General features: G+C 36.6%; 2 protein-coding genes across 2 annotated transcripts; both read right to left on the reverse strand.

The window, feature by feature from the left end:
- Positions 1-1,552: 1,552 nt before the first annotated feature.
- On the reverse strand, positions 1,553-2,824 carry LOC141898952 (neuropeptide Y receptor type 2-like). Its single transcript, XM_074785105.1, has one exon. It carries the CDS (start codon positions 2,822-2,824, stop codon positions 1,553-1,555), a length of 1,272 nt encoding a protein of 423 aa, XP_074641206.1.
- Positions 2,825-10,090: 7,266 nt separating this feature from the next.
- On the reverse strand, positions 10,091-18,406 carry LOC141898953 (uncharacterized). Its single transcript, XM_074785106.1, has 4 exons — positions 18,324-18,406; positions 11,418-11,542; positions 11,244-11,312; positions 10,091-10,582 (listed from the first exon to the last, which is right to left on the reverse strand). The coding sequence occupies exons 1-4, from the start codon at positions 18,337-18,339 to the stop codon at positions 10,091-10,093; spliced, it is 702 nt and encodes a 233-aa protein (XP_074641207.1). The 5' UTR covers positions 18,340-18,406.
- Positions 18,407-19,545: the final 1,139 nt, after the last annotated feature.

Genomic DNA, 19,545 nt, shown 5'->3' on the forward strand with positions numbered 1-19,545 from the left:
ATCTCCTTTTTTTTCACGACGGAGAAATAGGATTCAATGCTGAACAGAATTTTATCCGATGTTTCATGGTAATATGAAGTTGTTCGTTTCACGAATATTTCACGAGGCTACACGGTAAAGAAATTTATGTAATTATAAAAATTTGATTCACTAATCCCCCTTTCTTTCGGTTTTAAAATGTTTTACAAGATTTACCCAATAGGAACTTCATTGTAAAACCTTAAAACCATTGGACATTCGGGAAAAGTTCGCCGAGAATATAAATGATCAGCTTGCTTTTCAAATAATGGTCAAGAAGGTCACGTTTTTGCCATTTGACCTTGGGAGGTTTAAACTGCTCGAATCCCATTCGCAAAAAATCGGTCCTTTTTGTCGGTTATAGTGAACGCACATGGAGCGCGTTGTTTCCATCGTGCGCCGACCGCGATTTGTTCAGGAATATAATATAAAATCTCAATTGAGATCACAGGCGGATATAGAGCCCTATATCCCACACTTACTACATAACTGCTCTTTGAATAAAGTTCACATTAACGTTAAGATAATTTGCATTATTCACATACCAACAGCGTAGGATAAGGTAAACCAGCAGTTCATTGTACTTAAAAGGCACGTACTACGTATTTCTATAAATCGTGAATTCTATAATTCACGATTACCATGACAACACGGAGTCAACCAGCAGTTCTTCGTATACATGTGCTTCCTAGTTAGGTTGATCGAAGTAGCATCCGTAAACATATTAAGATTACATAACATCATAGTATTTCCAAGCAGATATTCTGAATTATTATCCCCAAAATAGGTGGTTGCTGAGGAGACTATACACATAAAATAGAAATTACAGCCAGAGTCTAAGTATACTGATGGAACAATCAATTAAGCATTTCTAAGGTCAAATAAATGTTTCCCATCCCTTTCAAATCTTACCCGCATCGGAAAGTTAACCAGCAAAATTGCCATAAAAAGGTACTCGCCGTCCCTTTTCAAGACTCTGTAACGTATAAGTCTTTTTCATGTTTACATCAAAGTGCAATTTTCGTAGTAAAATAACATAATCACATCATCTGATTTTGTAATATTCTTTAACGATCGATACGTTCATTTCGAACCTTATAACCCGCAAGTGAAGTGCTTATTTCAGCGCAGTGTGGAGGTTTCTTTTAAATATTTGAATCTCAAGGTCGTTGCGTCATTGTGTGGATTTCCCGTCTCAAACTGTTCATATCTGTTCAGTGATGTAAAGCGATAAGCCACCATTACGGCGGCCGACCATAGATGCGACCGAAGTAATAGCAAATAAAAATATAAGATACCTCCCACATCTCAGAAATTTCATTTCTACCTTCGAAAAACTCAGTAAGAATATATACCTCCTGCATTTATCATGGCTTACAAAAGAGGTGTGATTAGAAACAAGGTATCATTTGTTTCGGTCTCAGTAAAATAAAGCTTAGGCCTACCAGAATTCGACGGTGTATTAGTTTTCTATGATAATTGGACGCAAAAGCTTGTCAGGACCGCATTGGTTATCATGCAAAAAGTAGGAGAACTAGGTAGAAACTTTCAGATTATTGTGCTCACGGACACTTGGGCTATTTGTCCTTCCCGTAAAGACAGTTCGACAGCGATTGCTGAAGTTGAGGTATCCTCGTAGACGGTCTTTTGTTCTGTCGGACATTTTCCACGAGGCATAAAGCACCGGGTTTGTGCAAGTTGCTAGAAACCCTAGCCAAGAGAACGTTATATATGTAATGTCCATAAAGTTCTCTTTTTCTTCAGTCTCCTCGCCAACAAATGGAACAACCAATGCCATGATGTGCAACGGGCACCAACAGAAACCAAATACAGTCACCATAGATATCATATACTGTTGATTACGTTTCTCTTTATAGATATCCAGCTCATCTTCATTTTGGTTAGATACTTGGTCTTCAGTTGTACACATATCCTGTTTATGTGCGGATGCAATACTAGTGCTTTCAGGTTCGTTCTGAGTAATCGACGACCACGTTCCTTGGTGGTGATTATATGCGTCATCCCCATTACTACATCGTTCCTCCTGCCTACCATTACTATTGGCAAACGTAGAAATCTGCGTTTTCAATTCAGCTGAAACCTTGATATGCAGAAAAGCAATAACCGCCAATGGCACTGCGTACATTGTTACAAATATGGCTCGAACAAATTCCGCGTAATTCTCTCCGATACGAATATAGCATATACCGAAGCCATCATATTCAGGAAGGAGGTCACCGATATTAATGAACCTGAAGTAAACAGCTATAGGTAGCACAAGACACACAGATATGCCCCATGCTGCTATGGTACACAACCCAGCAGGGACGCGCGGTTTCATCGGGTACAATATCAACCTATACCGATCAACTGCTATAATCACGAATGTCAACATGGACACATGTATGGGAAAACTCTGTAGCATAGGTAAAAAGTAACAAAGAAAACTCCCAAGTATCCAATTTCTTAATAATATATTGGACAACGTAATTGGGAGCACTAATGTAGTTTTTATGATATCCGATATGGCCAGACTTCCGATAAAAAAGTGTGTTGGATCATAAAACAGTTGCCGGCGAACTATAATCCAAAACAAACACACATTACTTAGCGTTCCAAAGCACGCAACGATTGCATAAAAGAAGACAAACACTGGGTAAAGAATGCTCAAATTTGTACGTATCTGATTCCACTCAGCGCTTATAGTATCATTCTCATCCATGTTATCGTGAATCCACTTGATAAGGACATTTATATCGGTGATTTCGCTAACAGATTTAGCTGCGGGGATCTCGGATTTAGCCATCTCAATAGATATAATTGACCAGCAGTCTATAGTATTAAGAACGGCCAGTTAAACATTTTCAATGAGGCTGTTACACTATTGTCGCATGACCCATAGGCCTATCCATGATGTGCAATTGTGAACACCCAGTCTATATTCAACAACGAAGCATCCACATATATCACTTTTATAAAACATCAGCATCATAACCGTACTCCTTATTTTCCACATTCGAATTGAAATTTGTCAAATTTGCAGTACTGCTTAGCAGCTATCACACCTACTAGCAAATATCGCGAAACGCAGTACTACGCGTGTAATGGTGGTCGACTCCTGATCACCTACATGGTGCAAACGAATCGATCCCTGACAACCATCACCTCGTACAGTTCCACGTAGAAAAGCTCGCTGATAAAGGTAGCGCCTGAAAGCCGGACCCGGACTCAGACTCCGGACTCAAAGTCACACGGACATGGACGTAATATTTCGGTCTTGGTTAATAATTAAGGATTTGGTAGAATAACGTAGTATAGTATTGATGTAGTTCCAAGCTTATAAATTTTTGTCAATTAACACGCGGAAATGCATTTCATTGTGAAGACTACAATATAATAATTATCTAAAATGACTAACGCTAGGGTAGAGAAAAAAGAAATTATAAGTTAGCAATCGAATACTGATGGACCAAAATGTCAATTGTAACAATACACATATCGGGTGAATGTACTTAAGGAAAATCTACCGTTCGGGAACATGATAATTGGCCATAGTTAGTAAATTCGATGACGTCACTAATTTGACAGTATCCCATCATTTTCTATCATTGCCTTGAAATTGTTGTACACATTTTATCTTTATTTCATATATACCCTTAATGTTTAAATGTCTGTAGCTAATAATCCATTAGGCGCGTTCACACGACGAAATTTAGACCGGTCTAAATTTGGTCCGGTCCTATTTAGACCAAGCGTTCACACGGGCAAAAATACCGTTCCAAATTAGACCGGTCTAGTTTAGAGCGGTCTAATTTGGAACGGTATTTTCAGGTCCGGACCAAATTTTGGACCGGTCTAAATAAGTGTGTGTGGACAGAAACTGGTACCGGGTCCGGTCAAAATCTTAATTCTGAATCTCTGCGGTATAGATTTCGCGACCTCTGCGGCAGAGTGTGAGTCCAGTTTCTTAAGTTTTAAATGCTTTTATTACCGTTTAATTATTCTTAAGAACTGTTTTTCCTCCCTCTACTATGGAAATGTTTGGAGCGTCATTCGTATTCGTATATCCCGATCATCATTCATTTTACTGCCGTGCTTTGAACCGTGTTTAAACGACACGGAGTTTCAGCGTGATAGAATAAAATCGAATTGTCTAAACCAGGCCAGGATCTTAGCGACACATTGAAGTGGTTTCTGCCCCACATACCCAACCTTACTTTAAAAAAATAATCGAACCTTTAGAAAGGAAGGGTATCCCAGTACAGGTATGCCAGTACATCCGAGCCGAATGCCCCACCGTGTTTGGTATCCATACTCCGAGCAAAAGAGGTCCAGGAAATTCCTTTTTTCATCATCATTCTGCCTCTCAGGACCAATGGATTTGATACAAATAACCGAAATTCGTTACCTATCCCATTTGCCGAAATTATGGCAACATTTATGGGGACCTCTTCTTCACTCTAGCTACTATTTTTGGGGTCCGGTTTGGTCCGGCCCTACGCATCTTCGAGCTACTAACCTATTAATTGTGGTCTGATGCCAGTTGAAAATGTTAAACGGAGCCGAAGACGACCTCGTAGCAATTAAGGTAATGTTGAAACCATCCACAAAACGGAAGTGATATTGGAAAGATACAAAATGGCGGCTTTTTGAATCGCAGAAGGGATAGGGTTTGGGTCCAGGGTTTAGGGTCTAGAGGGTCCAGAGGGTTATGGTTAGGGTCAAGAGGGTCCAGAGGGTTAGGGTAAGGGTGAGGTTTAGGATTAGAATTAAGGGTTAGGGGACCAAACCGAAGGTTTGGAGACTCCACTAGTTATCGACGGGCAGCGGGTTATCCCTGTAAAGAAAAGTATGAATTAATTGTTGTAGTGAGGCGTGTCGAGGTTGATGCCTCGGGGCGTGTTCGTGTCGTACCTGTTCGTGTTCGTGTTCGTTCGTGCCGTACCTCTATCTGTGATCCTAACCCTCTGGACCCTCTAGACCCTAAACCCTGGACCCTAAAAGATCCAACGTTTATCTAACTATATTACTTAACAGCTTTAAATATACATTATAGATTGTACAAGAGTACACAAAAGAAATCAGTTCTACATTTTATCAGAATCAAGCTTTAAAGCCACAGATTCGCATCGCTTGGGTTTGAATTCTGGTCCCATTGCTTCGTATTTTATTGAAATCCCCTTGGTTACCTCGGAATATCGCTAGCTTTTAAAGATTGGTCCCAGGAAAACCAAGTAAAGCTACATCTGTACATCCGCTGTTGACTTATTTTTCTCTGGTTGAATCAAGTTATTACTGAAATAGCGTTCGAATAGCCATTTTATTTTTATCTTTTAAAATTGTGTCGTTTAGTTATCCTGCTGCAAATATCACAGTTGAAGTTCACTGCCCTTACGAAAATGGTACACGTGTAATTGTAAATGAAAATACACGTGTATTTCAAGTACACGTGTAAAATTTGCCCAATTTTACACGTGTACTTTATCCCAATTACACGTGTACTTCATCCAAATTACACGTGTACTTCATCCAAATTACACGTGTATTACACGTGTACTTCATCCAAATTACACGTGTACTTCATCCAAATTACACGTGTACTTCATCCAAATTACACGTGTATTACACGTGTACTTCATCCAAATTACACGTGTACTTCATCCTAATTACACGTGTACTTCATCCAAATTACACGTGTATTACACGTGTACTTCATCCTTATTACACGTGTTTTTCATCTTGTATTACACGTGTACTTTTCACGTGTATTTCATCCAATATTACATGTGTCTTACACGCTAAATACATGTGTCTTCAATTGCCATTTTTTGTTGAATTCAAATCAAACCACCATGTGAGGAAATCTCCTTAATCCATGTGCTGTTTAGAATGAACATACTCAAGAGATTCACATTTTCCATACTAACTGATTTATTCATCTTCATAAATTTTATAAATCTTTGAGTTATGGCATGTCTTATGTTGGCCTCTTTCGCACCCTTCTCATTTCGACATTGTTCTGAAATGATAACCATTTGAAAAAATTAAGCAAAAGTATACAATGATTTCTCTACCCGGATAAATAATTCAACTTCAGCTGCTTGGGATGATGATTGAATTCTGTAGCTTTTTCTAAGATTCTTCTGCATATAACAGTTAACAGTTTTTGCACTCTTCAATGACTTGGTTTTAAGCCATATGGTGAAATGCTTGACAATCTGGAAATTTCAATTTTCAACGCCACCTGATGAAAAACAAGGGGTCTAGGGACACCATGCCCATATGGTTTCGAATGCTAACCAATCAACATAATAAAATAGAAACAGGACATTGAAACTCACCACTATCATAAAACATGTCACAAGCTACAATTTTATAATTGATCGATGTTATTAAGTATTCATAGGTACCAAAATAAATTAGACAAATTGTATGGGATCATTCATTTATTACGTACGCATAAAATTTGAATTTTTCAAACCCCCTCCCCCTTTGTACGCAAAATCGGCCATTTTTTCATATACATTCAGCAATACAGTACGCAATTGCACTGACCCCTCCCCTTCCCCTAATGCGTACGTAATAAATGAATGACCCCTATATAATTCAATATTCAACTCCCCCTGGTGGTGAGAACAAAAACCTGGGTAACCCCAATTCCACATGAGATGAATACTACAACAGTGGTAACAATTATCAAATATCAAGACTATAAGTCAAAACCTGTTGATATTTTCCTTCAAAAACCTTTTTCTATCTATGAATAAGAACTGATGACACTAAGATGGCTGCCAAATGTGTCACGCTTGACTGATCGAAAAATCTGTCTCGTATGTTTTAGATTGTTAAGAATGTACACCCATTACAAATTTCAAAGAAAAATTGCAAACCATTAGGCAGCTACAAGACAAAAATGACCTTTTTGGGTACAAAAAAGGTCACATGATGGCCATCTTGTGTCAAGATTGAAGCATCTTCAAAATTTCCCTTGAAAACTTCAAAAAATTGCATAAGTTATGATTTTGGGGAATGAAAATGGCCAATGCAGTTGGCCATCTTGATTCGGACCAGTTTTGGGCTGGAGACATGGCTAGGATAGATATATGTATAACTTAAATATCAAGAGTATTAAAACTTCCCAAAATACTGGATTCCAACAACAGACGAACGAAGGGTGAATGCAATAGCCCGCTTGGACTAAAGTCTCAAATGGACTAAAGGTGGGGACACATTAGGCAATTTCGTCAAGCACTTATGTTGAACAATGAAATCGTCGGTAAAATCACCTAGTTTGTCAGGGTCTGCGCCGACTGAATCGCCCGAATCCAACACGTCCTTCGACTGAATCACCCAACGCATCAGGACACGGTGATTGTTCGCCTCGGGCCATATTAAACGTTAAACCCTCCCCTTTTCTGACCAAGTGCCCTTTTGAATCACAGGAGAAAAATTCCACCCTATGATCAAAGTGCACAAACCCCATACAACCGTTTCACACCGGGAGACCTGTATTGACTAGGGCCCTTTTCATAAAAGCTGAACCCTCGTTCTTCCAGCTTGGATCCGCCCCTGTAAATCAACAACAAATGAACGCTAGCCATTATATATTGAATTCATGTACTTACGTATTATTTAGCCGACCCGGTTTGGGTCCAACTTTTTTCCTCATGGAAGACTTTCATTGCGTCGCATCCAGTCCAATGCCTTGACAATTAGATCTTCTTTTAAATGAGTGGACGACAGCATGCATGCACCCAACAGTATTAGGTTTTCCGACTAATCAGCGTATGGCAGCAGCTGTTGTATCATCCAATAGTGAGTAGGCATCCTAAAATGAGAAGAATTTACAATGCTCACGCTGTAATCTATACTAAAACCATTTCGACGCTCATATAATCTATTATGTAAATACCTGATTTTCATCACACTGTCGTTGTTGAGAAATCAGTGGAGAATTGAAGACTCTCTCGCACTAACATCGTTTTCCAACAATCCCCTGGTGGACACATTTTTAAGCCAAAAAAATGGGAATTCCAATTTTATAGTGTCGGTCATTGGATCAATTCTTATTGGTGTAGACCCCATAAAGTTTGAAAAAAAATGGTCAAGAATTGATTGCACTAATGTCGTTTTTGTCCCCAATCGAAACTCCGACAGCGACCTAATTTCATGTCCAGCATACAAATTTAATGGCGATGATGGGCACACAACAAAATCAAAATGACCCTGCGGTTTTTAGATTGGATGAATAAACACCAAAGACACTCCATTTTTATCCCTCACGATTGGAATGATCACTCACAATTTTTAGGCCTACAAGTACAATATTTACTTAGTCATGTTAGTTTTCATTAATGATATATTTTCTTCGTAACTGAAATATTTTTCCTTAGATCAATAATATAACTAACTTACAGTTTTTAAGTAGTTGTTTTAAAATGCTTAATTACCTTGCAGTTCTAAAATGGTATAACATCTCAATATCGTGATCTGGTATGGTGGCCATATTAAAAGCTTCGATGGCCTCGATATTATTTTCACTGTAATAAAAAGCTATAAAGTTATATCTTATTAATGCAGTTACTTTTTTCAAATTTAAGGGCTACCCTAATTTTCAAATTTTAGGATTTTTAGATTTGTATTTTTAAATTTCTCTAATATCTACCCTTCGAAGTATTCCATTATTGCTTGTCGTATCTGATTTTCTGGGATGACTAAAGTCGATTTCCCATGAAGATAATCCTGTATATTCCTCGCTCTATAATCTCTATAGGTGATGTTTGCTTGCATCTGTTGTTGATGTTGTATTTCCTGGTTAAGAATATATGCAAATACAAACATTAGGCCTAACATGCTAAGATTAGTGTGTTGACATCTAATCCATTACTTACATTAGGTAATAGTAATTGAAGCGGTAAAGGCAGATTTTCATTTCCCATATGTCTTGCGGAATTGTATAGAAGAATTGCCTAGAGAAATATATCATCCTTTACTGTCATTTACTGTAATCATTTTTCTGGCTTGAAAATATTTACAAACATTTATCTGAACAAATACCCTGTGTTTTTTATGAGACTTTTCTCAACTTTCATATTTGCTGTATTGATTGATTTTAGACGATGAATTGTGGATTCCATTGGAAACATGTCTACGGCGTGGGCTGTTCCAAAACTTCTGATGGTATGAATAATGTGGTGATGTAGGTGAAAATGAGCTGTTAACAGAGAAGCAGGTAGACATTTTTCCATCTCTACTAAAGTTGAACTAAGTTCTACTGCAATTGTATCCCATTCCGCATTTGTATTTGATGCATATATCTCTGAAAAGTTAAGAACAAATCTTTTTTGTACAACAGTCGATTCACTGTACTCGTTTACCAGCAATTATTATTTATACCTACTTTCAATGATTTTACAGTATTTGAAGATGGTCGACCTCTGCGAGTTACCCAGCATCCCTCTGAGACAATAAATAAATGGACCATTTTTAGCTGCCTGTGGAAGGAAAAAGGGAAATTGATAGATTGTTGAGCATTTCAAAAACCAATTCCTAAGTCAGCATGGTGTCCCTAGACCCCTAGTTAAAATCATGATCAAGCTAATCGTAGCAGACCTGGCAGTTATCAAATTGTAACGAATACTTCTTCAAGCAAATTTAAACAGTTAACATCATTGTATGAAGGCATCTTTTACCTCGATGTAATCATACGATTTTGTTTGACTAGTTTCATATTGAAATATCTGAACTGCCCTGCAATTCAATTTACGTAGCTAGATTAGAAACATAGTAAATTCAATAGGCTATTGTGTAGCTATACACAATAAAATCCCTGCTCAATGCTCAATAGCGATCTCATTTTTAGCATACCTTTTAGATAAGGGATCAAAGGCATCCATGTAAAATCAACGGTTTCCTCTGAACCGCATTTTTGACAATTTTGTCTGTCTCTATTTTCATACCAATACATCGTGCATCCGTTTACACAAACTTTCTCTTTGCGAAATTTACCAAATATTTGCCTCTCTATGGTTTCAAGCTGTTTCACTGTTGTTGGCGTAATGTTTGGTTGCGGTTAGATGTGATGAATAAAATACAGTAATTTATTCATTGCAGTTTTTGACATTTTCTGTCCTTTTGCGTAAAAAGAAGATACCATTCCGACAAACTGTATTAATTTTACATCGGAACCTTCGTAAATCATTTGTTCAAATCTTTCATGCTGTCCATAATCCCCTTCATCATTATCACCATCTTCTACATCATCCCAATCATCACCGTCGTCTCCATCTCCACCATCATCTCCACCATCATCACCGTCATCTCCATCTCCACCATCATCACCGTCATCTCCACCATCATCACCGTCGTCTCCATCTCCACCATCATCTCCACCATCACCGTCCTCACCATCTCCACCATCATCTCCATCATCACCGTCCTCTCCATCTCCGCCATCATCTCCATCATCACCGTCATCACTGGCATGATCACCATCTCCACCATCATCATTTACATTATCGTCATTGTATCCGTCATAATTCTTGTTGTGTTGATCTTCGTGAATCTGTTCAAAAATGATAAGCTAAATGCTTCATAAATAATCAAAAATTCATATACATGTAGTCTTTATATAGTTTTGATATGATTAAATACTACAGCATTTGTACCCCCCCCCCCTGCCACTAATGATATGACGCAATATCAGGGTTCTTTTGATTGAATTCATAATATATTGAGTTTTGAGGTCATTGGTTTCAGTGGTATACGGAAAAAATGTCCCCAGAAAAAATGTCCCAGTCTATCATTACTAACTTGGTAAATGTAGTTAATTTCACATCATAATAACACCAGAAAACAAACTTGGTATTATATTTTAATTAAAATTTTAACATTTAATAACAAATAATGGCTCTACTTTGCGATTAATTATTTGTATTATAAATTTAGAATCTTACATTTGACTTATTATTTGAAGTAACTGTGCATTCACTTAATAACTTTTCATAATTTTCTCCATTAATGATATGTAATTAAGTAACTGCACATTCAATTCAATAGTAAAATCTCCTTAAATTTGAAACTAGGGAGCGTTGAATATTGAATTGTTAGATTGTTGAGCATTTTTAACCACATCCCAAGTGGGTATGATGTCTCTGGTTTCCTAGACCTAACTCAGTTTCGTTTTACGTGCATTAAAATGTTAGATAAATGAACTATGTATTTACTTGAAGGTCTGCAATATTACATGTAGTTGAATTTTCAGAACTCTCATTGTACTCGCATGTCACGTCTAACTGTAATGTGCAATACATAATTTAAGTTATATCATATCATAACTCCTAAAGTCCAGAGAACTACAGTCAGAAATGCTAAGAAAATGTTCTCGCATCAATACATACCTTTACATTCTTGATTCGTGCTTCATGGTCATCGAACATGTACTTTCGCTTATGTCTATACCGGGTGACACGATTGACATATTTTCCTTTGCACTTCTGGCACGGGCAATAAACCGTCGACATTGCTAAATTGAAAAAGAAATTATGAATACTCTGTGTCCACTGATTTTGTTAATTTTTGGCGAACCGTAGGTTTGCCTATGCAAACGGTCTTGTGAAACAGTTTTCATTGAAAATGAATAGAGTACCGGTGTGTCAACAAGGCATAAACATTGGCCATTGAATCAATAGTGTTGATTTTTGGTGTCATGGTTTAGCTTAATGAATTCTCGAGCCCACAAAAAATTCATTGTGATCGAGTTATTTTTAAGGGACTTATTCTTGAAAAACACGTAAAAACCCTGCTTTTTAGCACTAAGTAATGTCACGTTTTTACGTATGACAATTATATATAACGAGAGAAATCCCACAATAAGTAGTGCCAAAACGAGAAACTTGAATAGAAGAGTTATATATATTTGCGCAACGTTTCGGCTAAAGACTATTAGCCATCATCAGGCGTTCTCAGTACTCGTCTCAACAATCGCCTTTTTTTATGAACCGTGGTGCTCTACTCTATATTCAATTTTCAGGTTCGAATCCCTGCTGCAGAGGGAGGATGTGTTAGATGGCGAACACCGGGGGAGATGCATCTAACAGTAAAGTATACGCAGCCTCTCAGAATGGCACTGGGGGCTGATGCATAGTTTACAAGGTTCAGTTACCTGAACTGAACGTTCGTCAGAAATAAAGAGTAAGACAAGTAAGAAACGATTGAGAGTTTCACGTGTACGTGTACATTCAATTTAGAACTTTATTTTTGACGTGGAAATATTAAACATCAATACATATCAATACATATAAGTTATTTTATTTACACAAACTCGAGAAATCGTAGAATATGGTCAGTAGTAGACCATTTTGGTCTAAATCCGGCTTGTGATTCACTAGTTATATTGTTTGTAGATTTGGGAATAAACACAGGTCGTGGTCACGGACGGACGTATTTTCGGCACGCTCCGGTACAGCGCGATTAACGATATCGATGTGAAGCAACGAGGTTAGTTAGAAACTTTTGTAAGACGATATAGTTTGTAGAGCCTCTGTTGGTGCTGCCATCTATAATTTAGTTTCGAAATTATTGTATCCGAAATTTCGCTTATCTTAACAAAAAGATATGTATACAGTAATAAATCAGCGTCGGGAGTTTGTCGTCGTTATTTTGTTAATCGTTTGGAGGTTATGAAATTTGCTCTTCGTATCGCGCTTTTGTTTTATCGCATCCACCACACCTTCGACGCCGTTTTCACTCATGTGCACTCACGCACACCGATCAGTTTGGTCTGTAAATAAATCATTTAAAGAAAACATTACTCACGTTGCTCTTCGTGTCTGTTTCTATATTTCTTTTGTCTAAGAGGAGATATTTGTAGGACTTATGGTTGAAAATCGTGATTGGAAATGGAATTTGAACATTATTATATAACTACGTGTACTGTTGCTACCATGGTGATAAAAACCGACGATTTCAATTCTGTCGGAAGTTCGTCGGAAAATCGTCGTTAATCCTATCCGTCGGTAATTAGTCTGTAAATAACCGCTAGATAACCGACGATATTAAACTGACAATTTACCGCTTAATTTCCGTCGATTTACCGACATTTAATCTACCAAATAACCGCTCATTTACCGCAAGGGCCAATAGTGATTCCAATAAACATATTCTTTTAGTGACCTTGTGGTGGCCTGAAGCCCAACACAATAAACCTTTACTTTACTACATGTACATAACAATAATCATACCTGAACAATCCACAACGTCCTTTAAACGCGGGATAATAAATGGCCTTCGATTTTTTCTGTTCCACTTCCATTCGAATCCACTCTACTAATTGTAATGAATCTAATCATTCAATGATCCACTATGTGTTTCACCTCAAACAAAGAAGCAGTGTCACTTTTGGTCCAGTTGTCAATGATCCCCTATTATACATTGTCATACATTAATGCGTTTTGAAATCATTATGAGAATAGAATACTGAATAGATCGTGAAAGCCTGTGAAAACGGCGTGAAAACGTGTTGCTTAACAATGGCAATATGGCTGCCACCGCGCAGGGGTGCTTGGGAGTTTAATTGAAATAGATTATTTAATTATTAATAAGTTTTACATCTGCATTTTAGTTCTTTTAGAATTTAAGAATAATCGTGATTAGTGATATTTAATTAGTAAAAATAACTTATACTAAGTTATTATGAAGCTAAGGCAAAATCAATTAAGTAAGTTGAAAATAACGATTCAGTGAAGAAATGACGATCATTTTAATATAAGCTGTATTATAAAAATAGACAAAAAGGTGCATGAATAAGGCCTGTTACTATTTAATTCAACATTTAGATGAGATTAGATTTGTCTAGGTTTTTTCTGTTCATTGAAAACCATTTAATCGGAGCTCGTCAGTTCGTCAGTGAGGTTTTCATTTTAGTAGTGTTCCAAAATGGAAGACAAATAACATAAAGATGCACTTTTTAGTGGAAAAATTACCCGTAAATATCGATGTATACCTACCGAATTCGTCTTTTGCAAGCATGGAGTTTGAAAAAGAAATTGCAAGTAGCAGGCCAGTTAAAATACGCGAGTAGGCCTACATGTTAAACATTTGGAGGTAAGATCATTTTAAATCTAAGCAAATCAAATTGACTTTATTAGTTCTTATCAATTCAATGTTAAACAAGTATATTATTGGTTTGACAATAAAGTTGACAGGACTAACAAGAGACATGGAGAATTATGCAATTGCATAGGCCAATTGTTTAGTTTAATGTTAATGTTGTTAGTTTTTACAAGAGGGCTCAGTTCTAATTGAGGGGATGGCCTCTGTATGTCTCAGTGGACGATCGCATTGTACCACATACTTTTTATGTGTACAACATACAAAACATGGTGTATACATATATAATGGATAATGTATGATAGACAATGCTATGTATTTCGTATATAAGCCCTTACAGACAAAAAAGCCAGGTCCGATCTGGTACGTTATGCATGAGGTTTACTGTTCATCGCAACAATAGGCTACGAAATCGCTAGCTGGAAAGCAACCTACGTATAGGCCTACTGTAGCCTTAAGTTCTATATGCTTGGGAATAATTTATTCTCAAATTACTTCTTGTTTTGTAGATGGTAATATGTTGCTAAATGATGGACATTTCGATTTTTCAAGAAGTCGATTTTGAGAATCTGGAAGATTTAAGAATTGAAAATGGCCACAATCCACCAATAATGCAGACAATGGTTGTGACGACGTAAGTTAGTAATACAGTGCCTTATGACTAAAGTGAATGCAATCTTAATTGCCAATCTACTCATCCGATATGAACTTGACCAATCACCACAATGTTTAATCTAGTTTGCAGCCACAGCTCATTGATGGAAATAGATGATCCTCTCCACACAAATGCTGAGGTGACCCTTCGTGGGGCTGTTACTACTATTATGACGTTCTTCCTCGAAGCTGGATCCACATCAACTGTTTTGACTGGATTGTTGGATCGGTTGAATTTACTGTTACTGAAAAGCGGTTCTACGCAGTTCTAAATGCCTATTTTGAAAAGATTTTCTCTATGTGCGGAGGTGAACAAATATTACTGCGCTGTATATAAGACATTATTCAAAAAATTGCAGGTATGATACAAATGTTCATTATGTGATATACAGTATGATAAGGCAACATTAGAGGAAAAAGGACATTTTTTGTGTACATGCCCATTAATGAACAACTGAAAAGACTCCTCGGCTAAGAAGAGCTAGCTAGCAAAATTAATGAATGGGCCTACAAGGAAAGCAGAACACTTGGAGCTGGTGACAGCAATATATTCAACATTTTTCATAAATAACATTGTAATTCGGGGCTTGGGCAGTCCCCTAAGCCTCTAGTTATCTTGATAATAAATGAAATATCCAAAATTTTTTGTTCAGATCATGATTTTTGTGAAACAGTTTTTGGATTTATTCAGAGGGCAACAAAGACATGTGCTTCATTCATACAGGATCCAATCTAGTCAATACAGGACAAACAACATGACTTTTTTGACACGGCATCCTGGAAAAAACTACTAAATGAGGATCAAACAATTAAAAAGACAGGAGATTCCTTCAATTCTCCGAACATTACATGCAAAATCTTACTTTTTATGAAATCATGTGAAGCCAAATGATGTAATTACAAATTTTATTGCAGTTCACAAAAGTGACCAATTATGAGAAACAAGGTACATGTATAATTTAGCCTAGTACATGCATCCAGATTGCACATGTATTTCAGAAGCCACACATGAATTTACACGTGTTTTTAAAATACACGTCCTAAGTTACACGTGTATTTCAAGATACACATCTTCAGTACACGTGTAATTCAAAATACATGTCCAAACTACACGTGTATTTTAGAAATACACGTGTTTTACACATGTACTTCAAAATACACGTCAAAAGTACACGTGTAATTTCATATTACACGTGTATTACACGTGTATTTAGCTAAATACACGTGTACCATTTTCATAAGGGTGGTGGCATCTGATTGCATGAAAAATAATCACTGCTATAAGAAGTCTTTTCTTGGTATCTGTATGTCCATCTAAAATCAACTTGGCCTATGATTCCTCCTTTTATAGATAGTCTAAAATAAGAATTGATACATTTTTCTAACAGATGGTATGTCATTTCTTTTAAAAAAACCTGATAATTATCTCACCACAGCAAATAAATTGTTCATAGGTTTTCATACTTCACGCATACTGTTTATGCAAGTCTCTATAACCAAAAAGAAGGTGGAGACTAAAGCAAAGGTTCAGGACTCGGCAGCGGCCCCGGCCCGGAAAAAAATTCAAAACGTGTATCGTCGGTTCCTAGCACGATTTCAGCGTTTTTCGGGAATTCCCTGAAATGTCAGCGTTTTTTTGGGAATTCTCTGAAATTTCAGCGTTTTCTTTTCAGCGTTTCAGCTTTTCAGCGAAGTTCAGGAACCGCGTAATCACACTATATATCCACATTAGATGTTTGATTTATCTAAATCCATGCGACCCAAGTCTCAAACGAACTTAAAAACCGAATTTTAAAGGAGAGCTACGAAAAATACGTCACTACTTCGCTTATGTGCACCAACCAATTTGACGCTCATATGAGCAGTTTTCCCGGGCCTATTTCACTGTCGTGTGATCGCGGCTAACGATGTCAATGCAATATTTCTCTTCTTAACAAAGTGTATCATATTTGTCAATTCCTTATGAGTTGTATATCAGATGAGGAACCATGCATTTGTGAAATCACCTCAATTGATTCTAGCTGAATTTGAAAACTACTCAAACAGATGGATTAGCTGAATTTTGCTGTAATACGTATTTTGACAATAATCACTTCAATGCTAACCTATGCTGAAGTGTACCGCAAACGATAATCCGGTTGGGGGTTATTTGTTAATTATTTATTGAATACCAAATTTGATACGTACCAACAATTACTCCAAACTGAATAACTGAATTATTGCGATTTTACCTAGCGGATATTTACTGGGTTTTTACCTGTTCCCAAGAGAATCAATACCAGTATTACGGACGTCGTAGATAAAGCCGAGACAGGACGTGAAACTATCGTTTTTTCTTTTCGTCAGATCTCTTCACCCCTAATACCTTTCAACTTAATTTTCATTACCCATTTATTTCAATTGGGATTTCTTCAGCTTGTGTCAGTTGTATACTCATGAAAAGCGCATTGATTACAATTTACAGCAGTGTGCTACTTAATAAAAAAATAAGTAATTTTGATTATTACATGTATCAATATCAAATGTGAATTTGCAGGTGAAAAATAATTGATTTGATTTACGATATGATTTGATCTAGATTGTTTGTTAACAGTATGCTTAAGAAGAGTAACGAAACGAAATTTAGTAACGGAATTTGCACGATGAGCATTTAAATAATTAGGAAATGAATATCACAACCACCAACAACGATGTATGCATGATAAATACCTTTGTATAACGAATAGCGATATAGATATCTCATACGAACATTGCTATATTCTATTTCTTAATTTCAATACTAATAATAACAGCTTTCTAAAATCATTTGTCGCAGACCCTCAAATACCGCGCACCATATCACTCAAATTGCCTAAATATGTCTGGTGTCGCCGCGGCTATAGTTTACTATTTTCTGAGAAAAAAAAAATATATATATATATATATATATATATATATATATATATATATATATATATATATATATATATATATATATATATATATATATATATATATATATATATATATCCCCCATCATTCTAAAAACTCAGTTTTTTATGTGTTTTAGAGGTTTGGAGGAATGTTCCTCCCAAAGCCAATATTTCCAATATCAGGCCTAGGTCAATTTACCTTCGTTTGAAATTGGGAGGATATTATTATGAATATCTGAGGACTTAAACTAAAAATTAGTTCAATTTTTGATACATTTTTAGGAAGGTCACAAAACATTTAAGACTGCGTTATTTGAACATATCAGCGGAAACGCTGCTATATCAAATGTCTGGCGAAAATAATGCTAGCATTATTTTACAGCTAATCTACGGTTTTATTTCAAACTATATTTTAAACTATTTCAAACTACCGCGCTAATTTCAAACTCATCGCATTTGATTCAAGAACTGCACATGAACTCGCCTCGACTCGCGTTCAACGGAATTGGACTGCTTCATTTCTAAAATTTACCAAGTTAGCCGTGGCAGAGGTCGGATTTGAGCATAAAATATACCGAGTAAGGCGGTTTAACGAGTTGAGTGGTACCGAGTAGGGGATGAATTTATTACCGGTATAGGAATACATAGAGCTTAGAACATTTTTTGTGGAATCTCAGCGACGCAGCCGGTTTTCCGAGTAAATCAGTACCGAGTTAGCCGGAGTATACTGTATATCTATTTCATAGCTAATATCTAAAAAAACATAAAATCAAAATATGTGCGTAGATTAGTAAAATGCATAAATATTCAAGCTTATATTCAGTCAATTCATAGATGAGCGGATAAGCGAAATATTTATTCCAAAAGCTACATGAACAGATTGCTGCCTTATAGTAAAATCATTCATGAATAATTTTTACCTCATGGCATTCGTTGAAGAAGAGTTGGTGTGCGGAAATATAACCATCGAAAAAGGGATTAATTCAGACAATGGTAAGTAAAGGAGCTACGTATAAACACTTGCTACCATTCCCGGTTTCCTATTTAAATGCAGTAATTACCCTGACCTATCGTAGGCCCATTATGGAGTATCATAGTTGGCGATCGATTCATCACTGAAAGTCAAATGAATAATGAGTTAGAATGCTGGGTTCTATCCAAGGGCTGTTATCCAGATTTTCGGTTGCCGGTTCAAAATTCATCATGTTGGTAATTTTTGAATTGGTTCTTCGGGAATTTAGGGGATTGAATGCGGGATATCGACAAATTCAAGTTCTTGAATTACTCGTTTGATGGCGCTAGTCTGAACCGGAAATTGGAACCTAAATCCGCCATGTTCTAGTTCATTTGCAATAAAAATCTCTCGCTTCAAGTTTTTAGTTAGCGATATTTTACTTACTATGCAACGGCACGCATAATCCTTTGAGTATGATATCCTGATAATGTGTTGAATTCGATAAAACCTCACTTCAAACGCTAAAGATTACTTGAAATGTCAAAAAACTACCAAAAATAACAAATTTAGCGATGACGCTCGAAGCAGATAATGGAAGTAATGACTGGTGCCGGGTGTAATCACTTTGTTGTTGAGTTCAAGACTCTTAAGGTAAATTTATTGCAGGCAACACTGATAAATATGAAATAATATTATGAAATAAAATTGACTTTACAAGGACTAAACTCGTAGATTTATAATAAAAATATGAAAAGTACCAGGACTGGAACCAACAATCTTAATTGGGCCGTCAAGTGCCGCCACCATGTGATACCTGGCAACCAGTCTTTACATCGTCAGCCGTTGCAAAATGTTTTTTAATAATTCTAGGGCATTTATAGTGATTTCTAGCCTTTG

Source organism: Tubulanus polymorphus, chromosome 2, assembly GCF_964204645.1.
Source record: "Tubulanus polymorphus chromosome 2, tnTubPoly1.2, whole genome shotgun sequence".
Classification (NCBI taxonomy): Eukaryota; Metazoa; Nemertea; class Palaeonemertea; order Tubulaniformes; family Tubulanidae; genus Tubulanus; species Tubulanus polymorphus.

Bases quoted from the DNA above. Each gene is read 5' to 3' on its own strand.
- LOC141898952 (XM_074785105.1), bottom strand. From the start codon at position 2,824: ATGGCTAAATCCGAGATCCCCGCAGCTAAATCTGTTAGCGAAATCACC.
- LOC141898953 (XM_074785106.1), bottom strand. The intron at 11,313-11,417 runs GTATGTATTGAT...TGCACATTACAG, and splicing joins CACGAATCAAGAATGTAAAG to TTAGACGTGACATGCGAGTA. The intron at 10,583-11,243 runs GTAAATACATAG...ATTTTTGAACAG, and splicing joins GTAATATTGCAGACCTTCAA to ATTCACGAAGATCAACACAA.